General features: G+C 40.0%; 1 protein-coding gene across 9 annotated transcripts in view; it reads right to left on the bottom strand.

Annotated features, from left to right (window-relative positions):
• Positions 1–560: 560 nt before the first annotated feature.
• Positions 561–20,128, bottom strand: part of PRUNE2 (prune homolog 2 with BCH domain) — a 595,812-nt gene continuing 576,244 nt past the window's right edge. For 2 of the 9 annotated variants that reach the window (XR_012314194.1, XR_012314187.1), the window contains 4 exons: positions 16,268–16,303; positions 12,162–12,195; positions 4,971–5,018; positions 1,962–2,001 (listed from right to left, as the gene is read on the bottom strand). Coding sequence is in view for 7 of the 9 variants with exons in the window: in XM_073670734.1 (XP_073526835.1) it covers positions 1,971–2,001; positions 4,971–5,018; positions 16,268–16,303 (115 nt within the window). In the remaining 2 variants the exon portion in view is untranslated. Of the gene's footprint in view, positions 2,002–4,970; positions 5,019–12,161; positions 12,196–16,267; positions 16,304–20,128 lie in introns of those variants that run through there. The other 7 variants (XM_073670734.1, XM_073670740.1, XM_073670747.1 and 4 more) reach the window with 5 other exon arrangements.

The following is a 20,128-nucleotide window of genomic DNA, read 5'->3' on the forward strand; positions in this document are numbered from 1 at the left end:
GGATAACCCCTTAAAATGAAGAAAACAATTAAAAAGGTGACTGTTTCTTTTTTTAGCATTTTCCATAAAGGGCTTGTCCACTACTGGACAACCCCTGCTTAATCAATTGTCCAATAGGAAATAAGAAAGAATATTTGTCTCCTGCAGCTGCGCCCTTCCAGCTATTTCAGAGTGTTGCTGTCTCTGGTGGGTGACATGACATTGTTATGTCAGGTGACCGCTGCAGCCAATCAGTGGCTGCTCATTGGCTGCAGCCTTTATTATTTCATCAGAGAGGCCATCTGCTTTGGAATATTGATAAGCTGCTACCATTCAGAGACTGCTGATGGACTGCAGTGGTTTCGTGACACAACAATATCATGTCACACACCGATTGCTGGAACAGCGCTGCTGCAGGAGGCGAGCAGCCATTGTTTTATTTCCTATGGGGTGCTGAATTGATCAATCAGGGGCTCTCCAGCAGTTGACAACCCCCTTTAAGGACTGATCACGTTTACAGTGCTTTATTTCTTCAATAATTATTTCTCATTACAGTAAATGAAACAATTATGGAGCAATCGTGAACAATGCAATACAGCATATACATTTATTCTTTATGCATGTATGATATTTTGAGACTATTGGCATGCAGAATGTAGTTTATGGTTTTGTATGTGCACAAATATAGAGCATAAAGTGTCACTAGCCTACTACAAAATAAAGAGCTATATGAATGCCTTCTGCACTGCTTACAGGTTTCTTTTAATATAGGTAAGAAGATTCAATAGTTACTATGGTGGACAGGGCTGGACGTGGGCATGTGATCTGTGCGGAGCCATTGAGACACCTCGCTGCCCCTGATGAAGGGGCAGTCACTGCCGATAATTGAAGCTTGCGACAGCCATTAATCAGTATTATGTGCGCAGTGTACAGCAAGGTCATTAATAACTTTATGTATAGAGCTGGGTGTTGCTCCTGTATGTTAGTATTTCTTAAGGCATTGTGTGGTGCTATTAGTTAGGCATGGTAGAGCAAATTTTTTGCAATGTATGAGGATGGTGCCATTTTATTGCATCATGATTTCGGCAACTGTATTTGACCAACATATGGCACTGAAATTGTGATTGTGGACGATGGACAATATCTACTTTAAGGATGGCTTTGACGTGTGTTAAATATTTGTGCGATATTAGGGATTTTGTCACTGCTTAGTAACTTTTTTTTAAAGCACCACTCCAATGGTTTTTTTTTTCACTATTGAAATGTTATCACTAATGCATGTTCCCTGCATCTAGTAATATACTTACCAGCCGCCATCTTCAACTGTTCTCAGTGCTACTCAGGTCATCTTTTGCTGGCTGTGGCCTGCTGAATCCAGAATTTGCTGGGCGAGCAAACATAAGTCTATGAGATCCAGAACAAGGCCTTATAGACTTACATTGAGAGCCTGTGACCGTTACCTCTGACTTCCTGTCAATAAGAAGTTGCAATCACAAGACGGGACCAAAGCAGTGCTGGGAAAAGCTGAAGACGGCAGGTGGTTAAGTGTTAAGTATAATACTAAGGGTATGGAACTTAAATTATCGATACCACTCCAGTGCTGAAATAATTAATGCACCATTCCTGTGGTTTTTTATTGTTATTTTTAACATTGTAGGATTAAGATGTACTACGTAAAACATACTTTTAAAGTTGCCTCAAAACCCTACGACCATAAAAGAAAAACATGATGTTTCACCATAGTAAATATTGAGTCAGATACTTTGTTTTCTTCTGACTCTCATGAAATACATCGCTTTCCCGTAAAGCAGAATGACTTAACTTGTTTTCATCTTGATGCCATTTTAGATTAAAGAGATCTCCTTATTGCGTTCTATTATTAAATTACACTTTTAGAAAATAAAGTACATAAGATATCTTGGCCTATACATCCACAAAATAAAACAAGAAAAAATATCCATGAACAGCCGCAACTCCCGTGTTCCATAGCGTTATACATTGTCTTCATTTTTCTTCTCGAATCTTTAGGAAAACAGAATATGCCAATATTAGTGAATTGTCTCAGGGATATAGTGAATACATGTAATATGATAGTGTCGGGCATGCAAAATAATGATGCTTACACTGACAAAAACATGCATACAGGTGCAGAAGAGCTTAGCTTTTCGTTTCGTACAATTCTTTGCATTATTAGAATGGCTTACCAAGACTGAAGGTAAATATACTGAGTAATTAATGAGTTGTCATGAAGCACTCAAGAAATGTATGTTTTAATCTTAGCTCTGCTACATCTGTACTTGAAGTGTGAATGTATTTCTTCAGTAGTTTATGCTCTGTTTAGTACAGTTAAAGGGCTACTTCTATGCCGCTTACATCTTATCAAGAAGTGCCTGCTAGGGCGCGAGCACAGCCTGGAGGTATCATGCACCTCCCCTTTAAGTCATGTCATTGATATCTGGCTATTTGCATATGATAATTATCAAACATAATGCCTGTGTACCTTAGATGGGCAGATTTTAGTGTCTCCTGCTATTGAAACCTATACAAATAATGTCAGAATACTCTTATTCAGTGCTGTTCATGACTGCAATATTGATGACATATCAGTGTGACAGATCATCATTATCAGATCAGTACGGGTCTGGCATCGACATGTCTATTGATCAGCGTTTACTAGACCGGGGCGCATCGGAATTACACAGCTCTGTACACTGTGCAGTGTTTGCCATCAGGTAATGTAGCTGAAATTCCATTGAAGTAGCTATCTGAGGCTGAGTGCCCACTATGCATTTTTCAAGCGTCTTTGCCGCGGAATTTCCGCAGCGAAAATGCTTAAAAACGCTTGGTGATATGTGCCCCATGGTCCCCAATGATAATCCGCATGTGCTGTGCACATGCTGCGGATTATCATTGCGGAAAAATCCGCAGCATGTCCATTAATTTTACGGACACACAGCGTAATTGCCGCCATTGACTTGCATTGAATCGCTTAATATCCGCATCACTACTTGTGCACACGCTGATATGAAGTGATTCAATGTGCGGATGGTACCCGGGTCTGGAGAAGAGGAGACTCTCATCCAGACCCGGGTACCATGGTACCTGTAAAAAAAAAAAATTTTAAATAAATAATAAAGATTATACTCACCTTCCAATGGCCCCCGGCCTCCTCAGCGATGCGTCCGGTGTGTTGGGCGGCTCGCGGTGGTGTGAGGACCTGACATGACGTCATTTAGTCATGTGACAGGTCACGCGACCACTGACGTCGGCGGTCGTGTGACCTGTCACATGACTAAATGACGTCATGGCAGGTCCTTTTACACAACAGCGAGACACCGGGGAGATCGGACGCATCGGAGAAGGAGACCGGGGGCCATCAGAAGGTAAGTATAATCTTTATTTTTTATTTTTTACCATTCTTATACTTTTTTTTTAACTATTACATGGTCACACTATATAAATCCATGCCTGTTGCATGGATTTATATAGTGTGACCAAGTTGTCAAGCACTTTTCCAAGTGATGCTAAAATCGCTTGGAAAAGCGCTTGATAACCCGCATGCAGAAATGCATGCAAAAACGCTTGACAAACGCTTCTACCTGGCGGGAAAAATGCATGTAAAATTGGCATGCGTTTTTCCTGCCAGGGAGAAGCGGAAAAAATATGCAGCATTTCTGCATCATGGGCACATAGCCTAAGGATAGGTCATCAATATTGAAGTCCTGGGAAAACTCTTTAAAGAGGACCTGTCACGTGTCCCAAAAATGAGTTTCTTATCTTGCCAACATGTCCGTGTACCCTGAACCTGCCTCTGTTTTCTGTTTGTCATTTTGGGCCCACCTTTGTGGAGATAATTTTTTGTTTTTGGTGCCAAGTATGCTTGTGGTCCAAGAGGGCATTTCAAAAAAGATTTCTCTTGGGTTGTGTAGTCCTCTCCAATTATGATGCTGCACAATATCTCAGCAGCATCTTAACCTGGGAGAACATCGAGTGCGTGTTGTAGTCCTTTCCCTCTATGACGCTACTCAATCACCGCTCAGCAACATCTAAACCTGGGTGAAGAACCTGATGTTGAGCTGTAGTCCTTATCCTCTATGATGTTACCCAATCACCGCTCGGCAGCATCTGAACCTGGGTAAACAGCGCAATCTCGTGCTGTAGTCCTTCTGCTCTATCATGCTACCCAATCAGCGCTCGGCAGCAGCTGAACCTGGGTGACCATTGTTATCTCGCGTGTAGTCCTTCCTCTTTTTGATGGTGCCCAATCACCACTCAGCAGCATCTAAACCTGGGTGAACAGCGTAATCTCGTGTGTAGTCCTTCCTCTCTATGATGGTGCCCATTCACTGGTTGGCAGTATCTAAACCTGGGTGAACAGTGTAATCTCGTGTGTAGTCCTTGCCCTCTATGATGCTGCCCAATCACCATTCGGCAGTATCTGTACCTGGTTCAGCAACATGATCTCATGCTGTAGTGCTTCCCCTCTATGACGCTACTAAGTCACTGCTTGGCAGCATCTAAACCTGGGTGAACAACATAATCTCGTGTGTAGTCCCTCCTCTCTATGATGGTGCCCAATCAACTCTCAGCAGCATCTGAACCTGGGAGAATTGCGTGATCTTGCGCTGTAGTCCTTGCCCTCCATGATGGTGCCCAATCACCACTCGACAGCATCTGTACCTGGTTCAGCAACATGATCTCATGCTGTAGTGCTTCCCCTCTATGATGCTTTCAAGTCACTGCTTGGCAGCATCTAATCCTGGGTGAACAGCGTAAACTCATGTGATCACGCTGCTCCACCACGTTCTTTTATCTATTTTCTCTTTAAAAGTGTGCATTTTAAATAGAGGGAGAGGGTGATAAGAAATCTGGATTATGCTGCAATAATCTTGACTATTCTACACTAGGGATTTAGTAGGAAATCTGTAGTAGAATGGTGCACATTTCTCTGCATGGCAAACATTTACGACTATAGCTGAGAAGACTCTTACTCCTGATCCAGAGAAGACATTTCCGGCTCCATAGGCAAACATCCAGCTCTGGTTGCAATAAAATAGAACAAATGGCAAGTCAAGGGATCCACTTACAATACTTTTTAGAGAAAAGATGAACATGCACTCTTTTTAATGTGAGCATGGAAGCTAAACATTAACTTTACTTTACACAGATACACAAGTATGCGAGAAAAAGCACACAAACCGTGCTAACCAACATGGAGAGGAAACCATTCTGCAGGTGAGGAATAATATATTGCATGACATTTACACTGATACTAAATTCCAGGATGTGCAAGTAGAATAGATAGGAAATTCTTAGCATATAGAAATACAGCAAAGAAGTATACAGTGACAAGATATACAAAGCTGTTATTTCTATGCTAGATGTGACATTAGATGATATGATCATTGATGAGTTTTTCAGGCAAGTTTGCTTAGTCTTGTGATAATGTTAAAAATTGGTTTAATATCTTTTTTATTTACTACATGATGGTGAAAAGTTCCCATATGTTACACATTAGAAGTAAAGTGACCTTTAAAACAAGCAAAAAAAAAACAAACAAGGAACACGTGTAAAACACACAAAACAGTTTAGAAATTGTAGCTATACTTATGTTTTTTGGAACAAAATTATTTAATACTTATATCACCTAAAAGTAACTGCCAACATAAAACACATATTCATCCCGATCTCAAAAAACTCATTATGTAGGTAAATATCTGTAGGTAATAAGTACCTGGTATTTATTTTTAACTATAGATTTTTTTATTTTTAGCTCAGCTTCGTTTGGACAGTGCTGTGGTGTGTGACTACAGTTTAGCTACAGTGCCTACAGGGAGTCTGAAGTAGTCTCAGACACACCCCCTGTCTCATCATTGGTGAAGGCTGCTCTCCCTCTCCCTGCTGCTCTGCCTCCTCTGATTGGCAGCTGTGTACAAATCCCAGCCTATCACAGGCTCATCTTGAAGTAAAAAGAATGAAAAGTCATTTTAAAGGGGTTGTTTACTACTTTAATATTGATGACCTATCCATAGAATAAGTCAGTGGGGATGCGACTCCTGGCACTTCCACCAATTATCTCTGGCATAGAGGCCCTGGCCGGGTACTGCACATCTACCCCTGTTCGAATGAATAAGAGTGGATCTGAAGTACCCTGCTGCAGCCTCTATGGAGTTGACTGCTAACATCTATCTGGCACCAAGAACAGCTGATCGGTGGGGGTGCCGGTTATTCCATCCCTCTGATCTAATATTGATGACCTATTTACTAAGGAGTAGACAATCCTTTTAATGTTGCAACCAAACACTTCCTATAATTAAATGTCATTGTCATTGTTGAGGAATGTCACCACTCTTCAAGCATCTTTATTATGCTCTTATTACGAAATGCTGCACCTGGTTTATACCAGTTATAATAGAATATATGCAGTCAGAACATTTACTTTCACTGTCAGCTTGGTGATTGTCAAAGGGATTGTCCAGGTTTGAGATGAATGTCGGCAGTCACTCTCTGTGCTTGAAGACTTCTCAAACCTCACAACACATGCATCGCATGCTGTGAGGATTTTTCGGTGGTGGTGGTGGTGAAAGCAGGCAGTCACATGACCGCAAGTATCCGATCGGCATACATGCAGTCATGTGCCAACTACACATGATCGGCCGGGTTTAACTCACTTGTATTGAGTGAAACCGTGTACGTCTAGTCGGAATGTGGCCTGAAGTACGGAAATCGCATACTTGTGGTCATGTGACCGCCTGCCAGAGAATCCCAACAGTGTGTAATATGAGTGCTGTGAGGATTCAGAAGTGTCATCTCAAACCTGGATAACTCCTTTAAAGGTCTTTTTACAAATGTGAGGTCATCATTAATGCCAACTTTAGATATCAGTGGTTTCTGTGTTACTACCTTCCTAAAATCCTGTTATTGTCTAGCTTCTTTTCATGTGAACAATTATTATAGGTAAGACTTTATAGGTTTGCAGTCAGCTTGTTCCATTCTCACTTTCTGGATGTCAGATGTGTTCTTCTTAAGTCTACTCGTTTTGGCAGTTCGTCACTTATGGGAAGATTTGTCACTATTACAATCATCTTTATTGGGATATTATGACTCTATAACTGTGGTCCTTTGGAATCCCACAGCCGAAGGATTTGTAACTCGTTCCACACTCATTTTTCTCAGAAAACATTTTCTCATGTAGCTTAATATATCGCAGGAAAGTTAAAGATTTACTTACAATTTAACTTAAAAATAGTTAAATACGTAAGTTATTAAGTTAAGGGGTGAGTTACTTTTTACATGGAGAGGTGCCGGAGAACTTTTTTTTACCTTTTAATATATGTAGTAATAATTGGACATTTTATATATTTAAAACAACAAATGTAAAAGAGTGAGAAATAGGACAGCACCGTAGAGCATGGATGTCTATTTCCTACACAGTAATGATGCAATTATCAAATATATGGATATTCTGCCATGCAGCACTATTCATTTTTGTGTAATACCTAGATTTTATTTGATACATTATATAGTTTCTTGAGCATTAAGGATTAGCACACCATACAACAATGCTTAACCTTAAATGTCAACTGTAGCATAACAATATATCATATAGGTTGGTTTTTTAGCATGACAACAGCTGTCTCAGCGCAGTTTGCAGATGGAAACTGGTTGGTTATGGTGGCTTTTCCTCTGTTTGCGGGACTCTGTCCTTAGTGGGGAGACTCTATAACTTTAATTGTTCCTGGTTTATAACTTTCACAGCACCCACTAGGGCACTGGAATACCTCCATAAATCCCATAGGCACTGAATAGAGCAGTAGTGCAAAAAGTGTGACCTCCTTGCTGTCCAAACTTCTCCGGAACGGAGGCTTGAGAACTCCATTCCAGTGATCTTTGGGGGGGGGGGTTCCAGTTTTGGGACACCAGTGATCATTCATTTATCACCTATTTTGTGGAAATTTGTTGGAGTATTATTTTGATATTAAATCTATCTACAGCTCCAGCGGTATAAAACAAAATGTTATCTCTCATTAAATCCCCCAACCCTTTAAGGCTATGTCCTCACAATGAGCTTTTGATGTTGCAGATTTTCAGCAGCATTTCTGTAGCCGTTATTTAGAACAGGTTACTTGCATTTTTTTCGAAAATACACATCAAAAACTCACCAAAAGCTCATCGAGGGAACGTAGCCTAATGGTAATGAGATGGCTCTGACAATTCAGCTTCAGTCTACATGGTGAGGGCTTGTGCAGGCAAGCGTATTTACTGCCCGGGTGCGATCCAACAAAACATCTGATCGCACTTAGACCAATGTTGGTCTATGAGGCCGTAGAAATGTCCGATTTTTTTCTGTGACAGGGACTGTTCAAGGAAAAAAATTGCTGCATCCGCGAGGTTTATCCGATATTCGGATCGCACTCAGCTATGCAAGTTAATGAGTATGTGAAAAACATTGGACTGCAATCGGATGACATCTGAGTGCAGTCCAAGTTCTGTGCACTGACACAATGGATTAGACTTTATAATAATAATAATAATAGTAATAATAATAATAATAATATCTTATTAAAAGTTATATTGTAACCTCCAAGACTGAATAAGCTGGCTGTATAAATACAAATCCACAATACGTTGTTATAGAATAAAAATGATAATATTTAACAAATTTTGCACAAAGTAGATCCAATCCTACTGCAATTTTCCACATAAATGCATTCAATGAGTATCATAAATTACCATATGCCATCAGACAGAAAAAAACACATGGCTTTATATTACATACAAAATGTGTGTATCTATTATATTATTATATAGTGGCTCATAGACCATATTGTGCATAGATATTTCTATCAGTCCTACTGCTATGCACCATATGCTTAGTCTATGAAAAAGATCTGTCTTCTTGGTGCATAGCAGTAGGACTGAGTTCACTGATAGAAATATGTATGCACAATATGGTCTATGAGCCACTATATAATAATATACATGTGCATCTCACTAAATTAGAATATCATCAAAAAGTTAATTTATTTCAGTTCTTCAATACAAAAGTGAAACTCATTTATTATATAGAATCATAACAAACAGAGTGATCTATTTCAAGTGTTTATTTCTATTAATGTTGATGATTATGGCTTACAGCCAATGAAAACACAAAAGTCATTATCTCAGTAAATTAGAATAATTAACAAACAACACCTGCAACGGCTTCCTACCCATTTAAAAAGGTCCCTTAGTCTGCTTCAGTAGGTTCCATAAACATGGGGAAGACTGCTGACTTGACAGATGTCCATAAAGGCAGTAATTGACACACTAAGTAAATGCAAATTAAATTTTGCATTTCATTTGGAAATCAAGGTCCCAGAGTCCCAGAGAGTGGAGAGGCCACAATCCAAGCTGCTTGAGGTCTAGTGTGAAGTTTCCACAATCAGTGATGGTTTGGGAAGCCATGTCATCTGCTGGTGTAGGTCCACTGTGTGTTATCAAGACCAAAGTCAGCGCAGCCGTCTGCCAGGAAATTTTAGAGCACTTCATGCTTCCCTCTGCCGACAAGCTTTTTGGAGATGGAAATTTCATTCTCCAGGACTTGGCACCTGTCCACACTGCCAAAAGTACCAATACCTGGTTTAAAAACAACTGTATCACTGTGCTTGAATGGCCAGCAAACTGGCCTGACCTTAACCCCATAGAGAATCTATGGGGTATTGTCAAGAGGAAGATGAGAGACACCAGACCCAACAATGCAGACGAGCTGAAGGCTGCTATCAAAGCACCCTGGGCTTCTATAACACGTCAGCAGTGCCACAGGCTGATCGCCTCCATGCCACGCCGCATTGATGCAGTAATTGATGCAAAAGGAGCCCCGACCAAGTATTGAGTGCATTTACTGAACATACATTTCAGTAGGCCAACATTTCGCATTTTAAAATAATTTTTCAAGCTGTTGTTATAAAGTATTCTAATTTACTGAGATAATGGCTAAGTGCCCACGTTGCAGAACTGAAGCATATTTTTTACGCTTCTCCCTGGTGGGAAAATCGCATGCGGATTTTACATGCGGTTTTCCCGCCAGGTAGAAGCGTTTGTGAGGCGTCTTTGCAGCGTCTTTGCATGCATTTCCGCATGCGGGTTATCAAGCACTTCTCCAAGTGATTTAAGCATCACTTGGAAAAGTGCTTGACAACTTGTTCACACTATATAAATCCATGGATTTATATAGTGTGACCAAGTAATAGTTAAAAAAAAAGAATCAGAATGGTAAAAAATAAAAAAATAAAGTTTATACTCACTTTCCGATGCATTCTCTGCCCCGTCCGGAGTCTTGAGCGGCTCACGCTGTTGTGTGCAGGACCTGCGGTGAAGTCATTGAGTCATGTGATGAGTCACATGACTCAATGACGTGGCAGGTCCTTCAGACAACAGCGCGACGGAGGGAAAACATCAGAAGATAAGTATAAACTTTATTTTTTATTTTTTTTTACAGTTTCTTTGGTCCCCAGGTCTGGATGAGAGTCTCCTCTCCTCCAGACTTGGGTACCATCCGCACATTGATTTCGCATGCGGAAACGCAAGATTAATGAACATGCTGCGGATTTTTGACCGCAGCATATACGCTGTGGAAAAATCCGCAGCATGGGCATTGACATTGCGGAATGCCATTGGGGACCATGGGGTGCGGATATACATGCGTTTTACAAGCGTTTACGCTGCGGAAATTCCGCAGCATATACGCTTGTAATACGCAACGTGGGCACGCAGCCAATGACTTTTGTGTTTTCATTGGCTGTAAGCCATAATCATCAACATTAACAGAAATAAACACTTGAAATAGATCACTCTGTTTGTAATGACTCTATATAATATACGAGTTTCACTTTTTGTATTGAAGAACTGAAATAAATGAACTTTTTCATGATATTCTAATTTAGTGAGATGCACATGTATATATACACATTTTGTATGTAATATAAAGCCATGTGTTTTTTCTATCTGATGGCATATGGTAATTTATGATACTCATTGAATGCATTTATGCGGAAAATTGCAGTAGGATTGGATCTACTTTGTACAAAATTGGTTAAATATGATCATTTTTTTCTTAGAAGAACGTGTTGTGGATTTGTATTTATACAGCCACCTTCAGTCTTGGAGGTTACCATATAACTTTTAATAAGATACGAAAAAGTGTTGTGTGGTTCCTGCTTCTGTCTGATGATCTTCTATTTTTTAATAACATCTTTTCTAGTTTTCATGTATTATTGTATAAAAATAAAGATTGATTTTTATCATTGTTGTAGCGCTCCCATTATTGTAGGATTTGTCTTTAAGTGATATGTAGCATTCTGATTATATACTACCTTTTAAAGTAATCCAGTTTTTACATATAACTCCATAGCTGTATGTAAATATAACATATATATATATATATATATATATATATATGGAGTGATATATATATATATATATATATATATATATATATATATATATATATATATATATATATACTGTATATCATATATATCACTGCGGGCATTAATGTTTTTTACATTTTAACTCTTTAATTAATTTCTGTTTGTAAGTTTATTTATTACGGTAACAGAAGAATTCTTTTTTTTCTTGCTGTTCCCCAGATGTAACCAGTGAACATCAAGTTCTTTTCTGTCAAAATGTATTAAACGAGAGACAAAGAGTGTTCTAGCAAACTGAAATGTATTCCCGTGCTCTATTCACAGCAAGAATATAGTCTTACTGGATTCATAATAAATAGGTTAAGTATAAGGAACGTACAGTCTATATTATACTTGTGTTTTACTTAAATCATTGCATAGGATAATGAAGCTATTGTTACTGGCAATGGTGACCGACCATATTTTGTTTCCCTTTTAACACGAGTATGACATAATTCTGGAAAAAGAGTGTACAGTATAGAGCTTGTGTACTGTGTCTAAATGCGGACTATGTGGATCACCGAGAAGAAATGACTTGGAAGAAGCGGCGGCAGCAGGGTGGAGAAGGCGCTAGTCATCCACTAGACAGGGAGTGTTACTGTGCAATGTGTTAGTGGCTTCAGCTACATATGCCAAATGTATTGCCTGTGCTGTTAGGAGGTTAGTAACTGGCACTGACAACTGTTATGTAAACCAAAGAGTTCTTCATGCTGTTGTGAATAAAGTTATTGTTACCTTTTTCTTCAATATGTATTTCTAAATACATACACTTTTTGGAGAAAAAATAGAATACAATCAGATAATTATTTAGCATTTTGTGACTGATGGGGGATAAAGAAGAAAAATGTTAGGACGCTAAATACTTAAATAGGTAAATATGCAGTTGCGTGCTTGTTAGGCCAGTTGATTTATTGTGGCCACCAACAGAGGCAACCAAGTACAATGGACAGGCTGTCTAAACCATGTCTACAGCTCCCTCAAGAGTGATCATAGAGAATTACTGTGCTCTGTGTAAGGGGAGCAATTGTAATAAATTCTGATTACTGCCGACAAGAAGAAATAGGCTCCCAAATAACACAAAATATATACACAGAAATGTTCATTTAGGGTTCAGTAACACAAGAATTTTTTTCTGACAAATACCCTTCTAATTCTAACCTCTTTTAGCTTTGGATATGCTACATTTTATAATGGAGAACTATAACATAAGATGGATATGAACAATGAAACACGGCAGGTGATAAATACAAATCCATGTAGAACCATATTAAAACTGAATCATAATTTTGCATTAATAGATACACTGGTAGCTTTAATGTACCTATTGGAGCATAGAGTCAAAGACAAAGCTTTACCCTTACACACAGAAAGTCATTTACAAGTCAGCAAAAATGTCCTTTATCAAGTTCATTATTATGGACAATCTTGTAAGAGAGTTACCTTTACTGGTATGCTCATAAATGGTGTCTTATAAATTAGCAAAAGTGTATCATTTAGCCTATTTAAAAGGAATCTATCATTAGGACCCACCCTCCTAAGCTGTGTATATGGGCATGCAGTCAGTCCAGTATAGAATTCCCATGCACCATTGATGAATTTGTGCTACTTGGCAGGGCCTTCCAATAGCAAATCCAAAGATATACAAGGAACCATAGGGATCCTTGTAAAAATCCAAGCTTTATTCCAGAATATTTAAAACCTCACAGCAGTGAGGAGACAAAAATAGAGCAACATTTCTGCCAAATGGCCTTTCTTAAGCCTATTTTTGTCTCCTCGCTGCTGTGATGTTTTAAATATTCTTGAATAAAGGTTGGATTTTAACAATGATCTCTATGGTGCCTCAGATATCTTTGGATTTATATGGGCATGCAAGTCATAGAAAGTTGAATAAAATGATATATGTGATCTGATGTCTTATTCCTGGGAAATGTACATTTTGCTTAATATGTAAATGAGTTGTTAAGATCTATGCCTCCAGAGATTATTTTAAATGAAAGGGAGAGTTACCAGTGTGAGACATGTAGATCAGGAGAGCAGACTGTCAGTCATTACATGTCTCACACTGGTAATGCCCCCTTTCACTTAAATTAAGCTCTGGAGGCAGATTCTCAGGGAGATCTGTGTCTAGCCCATAGATCTTAACAGCTAATTTACAAATTAATAAAAATGTTACATTATTCAATTACAGTTAAAATAAAATATCAGATCGCAGATATCAAGATGTCATTTTAGTCAACTTTCTATGACCTGTATGCCCATATACAGGTGCATCTCACTAAATTAGAATATCATCAAAAAGTTAATTTATTTCAGTTCTTCAATACAAAAAGTGAAACCCATATATTATATAGCGTCATTACAGAGTGATCTATTTCAAGTGTTTATTTCTGTTAATGTTGATGATTATGGCTTACAGCCAATGAAAACACAAAAGTCATTACCTCAGTAGATTTGAATAATTAACAAAAAAAACCTGCAAATGCTTCCTAAACATTTAGAAAGGTCCCTTAGTCTGTTTCAGTAGGCTCCACAATCATGGGGAAGACTGCTGACTTGACAGATGTCCACAAGGCAGTCATTGACACACTCCCCAAGGTCCCAGAGTTCCAATTTTCATTTGTAAATCAAGGTCCCAGAGTCTGGAGGAAGAGTGGAGAGGCACACAACCCAAGCAGCTTGAGGTCTAGTGTGAAGGTCTGTTGGTGTAGGCTGACTGTGTTTTATCAAGACCAAAGTCAGCGCAGCCGTCTACCAGGAAATTTTAGAGCACTTCATGCTTCCCTCTGCCGACAAGCTTTTAGAAGATGGAAATTTCATTCTCCAGCAGGACTTGGCACCTGTCCACACTGCCAAAAGTACCAATACCTGGCTTACACACAACAGTATCACTGTGCTTGATTGGCCAGCAAACTCGCCTGACCTTAACCCCATAGAGAATCTATGGGGTATTGTGAAGAGGAAGATGAGAGACACCAGACCCAACAATGCAGACGAGCTGAAGGCTGCTATCAAAGCAACCTGGGCTTCCATAACACCTCAGCAGTGCCACAGGCTGATCGCCTCCATGCCACGATGCATTGATGCAGTAATTGATGCAAAAGAAGCCCAAGTATTGAGAGCATTTACCGAACATAATTTCAGTAGGCCAACATTTCGCATTTTAAAAACATTTTTCAAGCTGTTGTTATAAAGTATTCTAATTTACTGAGATAATGACTTGTGTGTTTTCATTGGCTGTAAGCCATAATCAACATTAACAGAAATAAACACTTGAAATAGATCACTCTGTTTGTAATGACTCTATATAATATAGGAGTTTCACTTTTTGTATTGAAGAACTGAAATGAATTAACTTTTTGATGATATTCTAATTTAGTGAGATGCACCTGTAGATGGCATCGGAGGGTTGATTCTACTGACAGATTCTCTTTAAAGAGCATTTGTCCCAAATTATTCTTGAAGCAATTATTTTATATGTTTTACACTGTGATGGTTAGGGTCACTTAAGATATCATATTAGCTACTTATTATGGATCCCACCCTTGTCTACACCTCCTTAAATACATAATGTAAAGAGGAAACACAGTCAAAGGTGATGATCATAAAGATATGTTAAAGGATCTCATTAGAAGAGTACTGTGGTCAGACCTTCATTATGGAAATCGGTGGTGGTCGAAGATAACAGACTTCATTGATCTTCTGACATCTATGACATATCAGGATAATGGCTTTACATAAACTGCTGAGCTAAACTGAGCTAAAGTAAATGTGAATAGTCAATGAGTCAATTTTTCCTGAGCGTTTCTGCATCTCCCTGGCTGAAAAAACGCATGCGGATTGTACATGCGGATCGTACATGCGTTTTCCTGCCAGGGACATGCGGATGTGAAGCGTTCTTCACTTGTATTTCCGCATGCGGGTTGACAAGCGCTTTCCAAACGATTTTAGCATCACTTGGAAAGTGCTTGTCAACTTGGTCACACTATATAAATACGTGCAAACGGCATGGATTTATATACTGTGACCGAAAGAATGGTAAAAAATAAAAAAATAAATCTATACTTACCCTCTGATGGCCCCCGCAGTCTTGCTTCCCTCCGTCCTGGCTGCCGGCAGCGGTACACTGAAGGACCTGCCGATCTCAGCAGTCGCGTGACCCGTCACATGACTATGACGTCAGCGCAGGTCCTTCAGTCCATCGCGATCTGACGGCATGAAAGGATGAGTACATTGGGGGCTGTCAGAAGGTAAATATAATCTTTATTTTATTCTTTTTTTCACAGTTTCTATGGTACCCGGGTCCGGAGGAGAGTCTCCTGTCCTCCACACCCGGGTACCATCCGCACATTAGAACGCATGCATTCCGCATGTGCTTATCTAGTGAAGCGGAATGCACGCATTCTAATGCAAGTCAATGGCGGCGAAAACGCAGCACTTCCGCAAAATAATTGGTAGTGCTGCGTTTTTTTCCGCAATGATAATCCGCAGCGGAAATCTCCGCAGCATGTGCACAGCACATGCGGATTATCATTGGGGAACATGGCAGGCCTTCTACCATGCATTTTTTTAAGCGTTTCTGCAGCGTTTTTGCTGCTGCGGAAACGCTTAAAAAACGCATCGTGGGCACACAGCCTAATAGAAATTTCTCTTGGTTTCAATTAGTGAACAAGTTCTAGACATACTGTATGTGACAGATTTATACATATATGTATGTATGTATTAATATCCACATTTTTGCATCTTGTAAAAGACCTTCATTACATTCCATCTTCAATACAAAAACACATACACATACTATACATAGAACAGCCCCATTGCCATGTGGGCAAGCAGTTTCTTACTTAGCTGCTTCAGTTTCTTTCAATTCTTTATCCAGTCTGCATCAGTAATCATTTTTTGCAGTAATGAAAAGGAAACAAAAGAAAAAAAAGGGGGAAAGAAGCAAGCATAACATAAGCAAAGCCAGATTTGAGGGCAGTCATACATATTTTTAAGGTTGTGTTACTCATTAGCAGTTCAGATTGTCCTGCGCTGTAGGGAATGAAGATGCAGGCACTGTTACATCTAGTACAATTTCCACATGCATTGGCAGCTCTTCTCCGTTTCCAGCTTATCTACGAAAACAGCCCCATCACTTTAGATATTCTATACTTAGGTTGTTTGGATGTCTGATTACATATCTATCATTGGGAGGCCTTGTGACTCTGGTCTACAAACAGTAATTGTTCTGTGACTACAACCGTTCAGACATTATTTAAAAAGAAAATGTCCTTTTACTGGAATTTAAGGGTTTCAATAGTGAATAGAATATATTTTAATGAGAAAGCATCTAATAGGGTCTGTTTTATTATATGCTTTTTGTTACAAAGAAGCAGGGATTACCACCTGCAACATGTGTATGCAATATATCCATCCATGCATAGATTCGCTTTGCATGGTGCCATCATCTTTCCACTACTCAGACTATCAATTACTGTATTCCCCTATGTAAAATAATAACAGCCTGTACTCACCTCTGGGGCGCTTCCAGTGACCTCGGCAGTGGGTCTCCTGAGACTCGCATGACGTTACGTTATGTGAGCCCTGCAGCTAATCAACGGCCACTAATAGGTCACTTCACTCTCACTTTATTCTGACAAAAGTAGGAAGAAGTGAGAGCTGTTGCTGCTCTCTGATTTCCTCTGGATGTCAGTTACATCCGAAGGAAGTGAGAGTGAAGCTGCCCAACAGTGGCCGCTGATTGGCTGCAGGGCTCACATGACATAATGTCACTTGAGCCTCAAGAGACCGGTGCCGACATCATTAGAGTGGCACCGGCACCGAAGGTGAGTACAGATTGTTATTATTTTACACGGGTAAATATAGTAATTGAGAAGGGGTTATCCGAGTAGTGAACAACCCCTTTAAAAGAGCTGGATCAAGTTCATTCAAAGCCACTTCAAAACACACAGAAGCAGATTACTATAGGAACCCTTATTCCTATAAATTAAGGAAAAGAGTTCATTGCCTATGGGATGCAGATTGCTGAGCACAGCACTTGACTACCACCGACTATCCCATCGACAATGAATGGAGTAGTGGCATGCATCAGGTGGTGCTCCATTTTAACTGAGCATTTCAGGGCCCTGTTCTCAGGATGATCCCCAGGGTCCCAGTTGACAAAGCCCCAATAATCAGTAATTTATTACATATCCTGAAGGACCCTTGTAATAAATGGGCTCTGTTAGGACTCAATTAACTATGTTTTGGTCATGGTTCTGTTAAAAATGGAAGCCATGCCATTATTGTGAATAATTACCAGCACAATTAAATGACAATAAGAGGTAAGACAGCAAATCCAGATCCCGGACTGGTAATATGGACAATGTCTGACAATTAAGTCAAGCTTGGTGTTCCATTGAGTCACTTGAGAAGGTCCAGAGATTTAGTGGCATAAAAATAGCATCAATTTGAAATTTAGAGACAATGGGAGTGAGTATATATTGTTATATTCTACCATTCCCTGCCTTTGCTTTCAAGATCAGGTTGTACAACCCTTTTAAAGTTGTTCTCATGGTGGCACTTATTTTACTTAATTGTAGAGCACTTCAGAACATTGCATGATGGAAACAGAAACTAATTATTCACCAAATATTGTATTTTGTATTATACAGTCCCTACAAGTAGTATTCAACCCCCTGCAGATTTAGCTGGTTTGATAAGATGCAAATAAGTTAGAGCCTTCAAACTGCAAACGAGAGTAGGTTTTATGAACAGAAGCATAAATCTTACAAACCAAAAAGCTATGTTGCTCAGTTGAATTTTATTAAATTTTAAACATAAAAGTGTGGGTCAATTATTATACAACCCCTATGTTTAATATTTTGTGGAATAACCCTTGTTTGCAATTACAGCTAATAATCGTCTTTTATAAGACCTGATCAGGCTGGCACAGGTCTGTGGAGTTATCTTGGCCCACTCCTCCATGCAGATCTTCTCCAAGTTATCTAGGTTCTTTGGGTGTCTCATGTGGACTTTATTCTTGTGCTCCTTCCACAAGTTTTCAATTGGGTTAAGGTCAGGAGACTGACTAGGCCACTCCAACACCTTGACTTTTTCCCTATTGAACCAGGCCTTGGTTTTCTTGGCTGTGTGCTTTGGGTCGTTGTCTTGTTGGAAGATGAAATTACGACCCATCTAAAGATCCTTGATGGAGGAGCGGAGGTTCTTGGCCAAAATCTCCAGGTAGGCCGTGCTATCCATCTTCCCATGGATGCGGACCAGATGGCCAGGCCCCTTGGCAGAGAAACAGCCCCACAGCATGATGCTGCCACCACCATGCTTGACTGTAGGGATGGTATTCTTGGGGTCGTATGCAGTGCCATCCAGTCTCCAAACGTCACGTGTGTGGTTGGCACCAAAGATCTCGATCTTGGTCTCATCAGACCATAGAACCTTGAACCAGTCTGTCTCAGAGTCCTCCAAGTGATCATGAGCAAACTGTAGACGAGCCTTGACATGACGCTTTGAAAGTAAAGGTACCTTACGGGCTCGTCTGGAACGGAGACCATTGCGGTGGAGTACGTTACTTATGGTATTGACTGAAACCAATGTCCCCACTGCCATGAGATCTTCCCGGAGCTCCTTCCTTGTTGTCCTTGGGTTAGCCTTGACTCTTCGGACAAGCCTGGCCTCGGCACGGGAGGACACTTTCAAAGGCTGTCCTGGCCGTGGAAGGCTAACAGTAGTTCCATAAGCCTTCCACTTACGGATGATGCTCCCAACAGTGGAGACAGGTAGGCCCAACTCCTTGGAAAGGGTTTTGTACCCCTTGCCAGCCTTGTGACCCTCCACGATCTTGTCTCTGATGGCCTTGGAATGCTCCTTTGTCTTTCCCATGTTGACCATGTCTGAGTGCTGTTCACAAGTTTGGGGAGGGTCTTAAATAGTCAGAAAAGGCTGGCAAAAGAGATCTTTAATCCACACATGTGAAGCTCATTATTCTTGGTGCCTGAACTACTTCTTAATACTTTAGGGGGACCAAACAGAATTCTTGTGGTTTGAGGGGTTGAATAATAAATGACACTCTGAATTAACTTTTTATGTTTTAAAAAAAAAAAAAAAAAATTTGCTGCAGTGCATTTCCCACTTCCAGGCTGATCTACAGTACAAATGTCACAATGCCAAGTTAATTCCGCATGTGTCAACCAGCTAAATCTGCAGGGGGTTGAATACTACTTGTAGGCACTGTACCTATTTAATTAAAAGGAACCTGTCATGACCTGTCAGCTCCTCTGCTCTGCCTCCCTTTTCCCCACCCTCTGCCTACCTGCTGTGTCTGAATGACAGGTCATTCTTGTTTCAGTGACTGTCTTTCCCTACCATGTGCAGAGTGACTCACTGAATCTAGTGAGGTCATGAGGACATTACTGCACCTGCACCACCCCAACCCCAGGAACTGATGGTGCCTCCACCAGACCTTGGTTAGAGGAGGCAGGTCACTGAAAGAAGAGTGACCTGTCAGACACGGGAAGCAGGCATCGGACGGAGAGTAGTGAGGCAGGACAAGATTTGTGGCTCATTTGTATAAGATTTCTACGAGGGATTGCTGAGGAACTTCAAAACTGATTTCTGCAATCAAGGAATTTAATCAGCCTCAAAGCCCCTGTACATTCATGTCATTAGTTTGAGGGATTGTGACAAATATAACAGTAGCTTGCATG

The sequence above is a fragment of the Phyllobates terribilis genome, unplaced genomic scaffold, assembly GCF_046119375.1.
Source record: "Phyllobates terribilis strain yellow unplaced genomic scaffold, ASM4611937v1 Scaffold_1__5_contigs__length_1240528914, whole genome shotgun sequence".
Lineage (NCBI taxonomy): Eukaryota > Metazoa > Chordata > Amphibia > Anura > Dendrobatidae > Phyllobates > Phyllobates terribilis.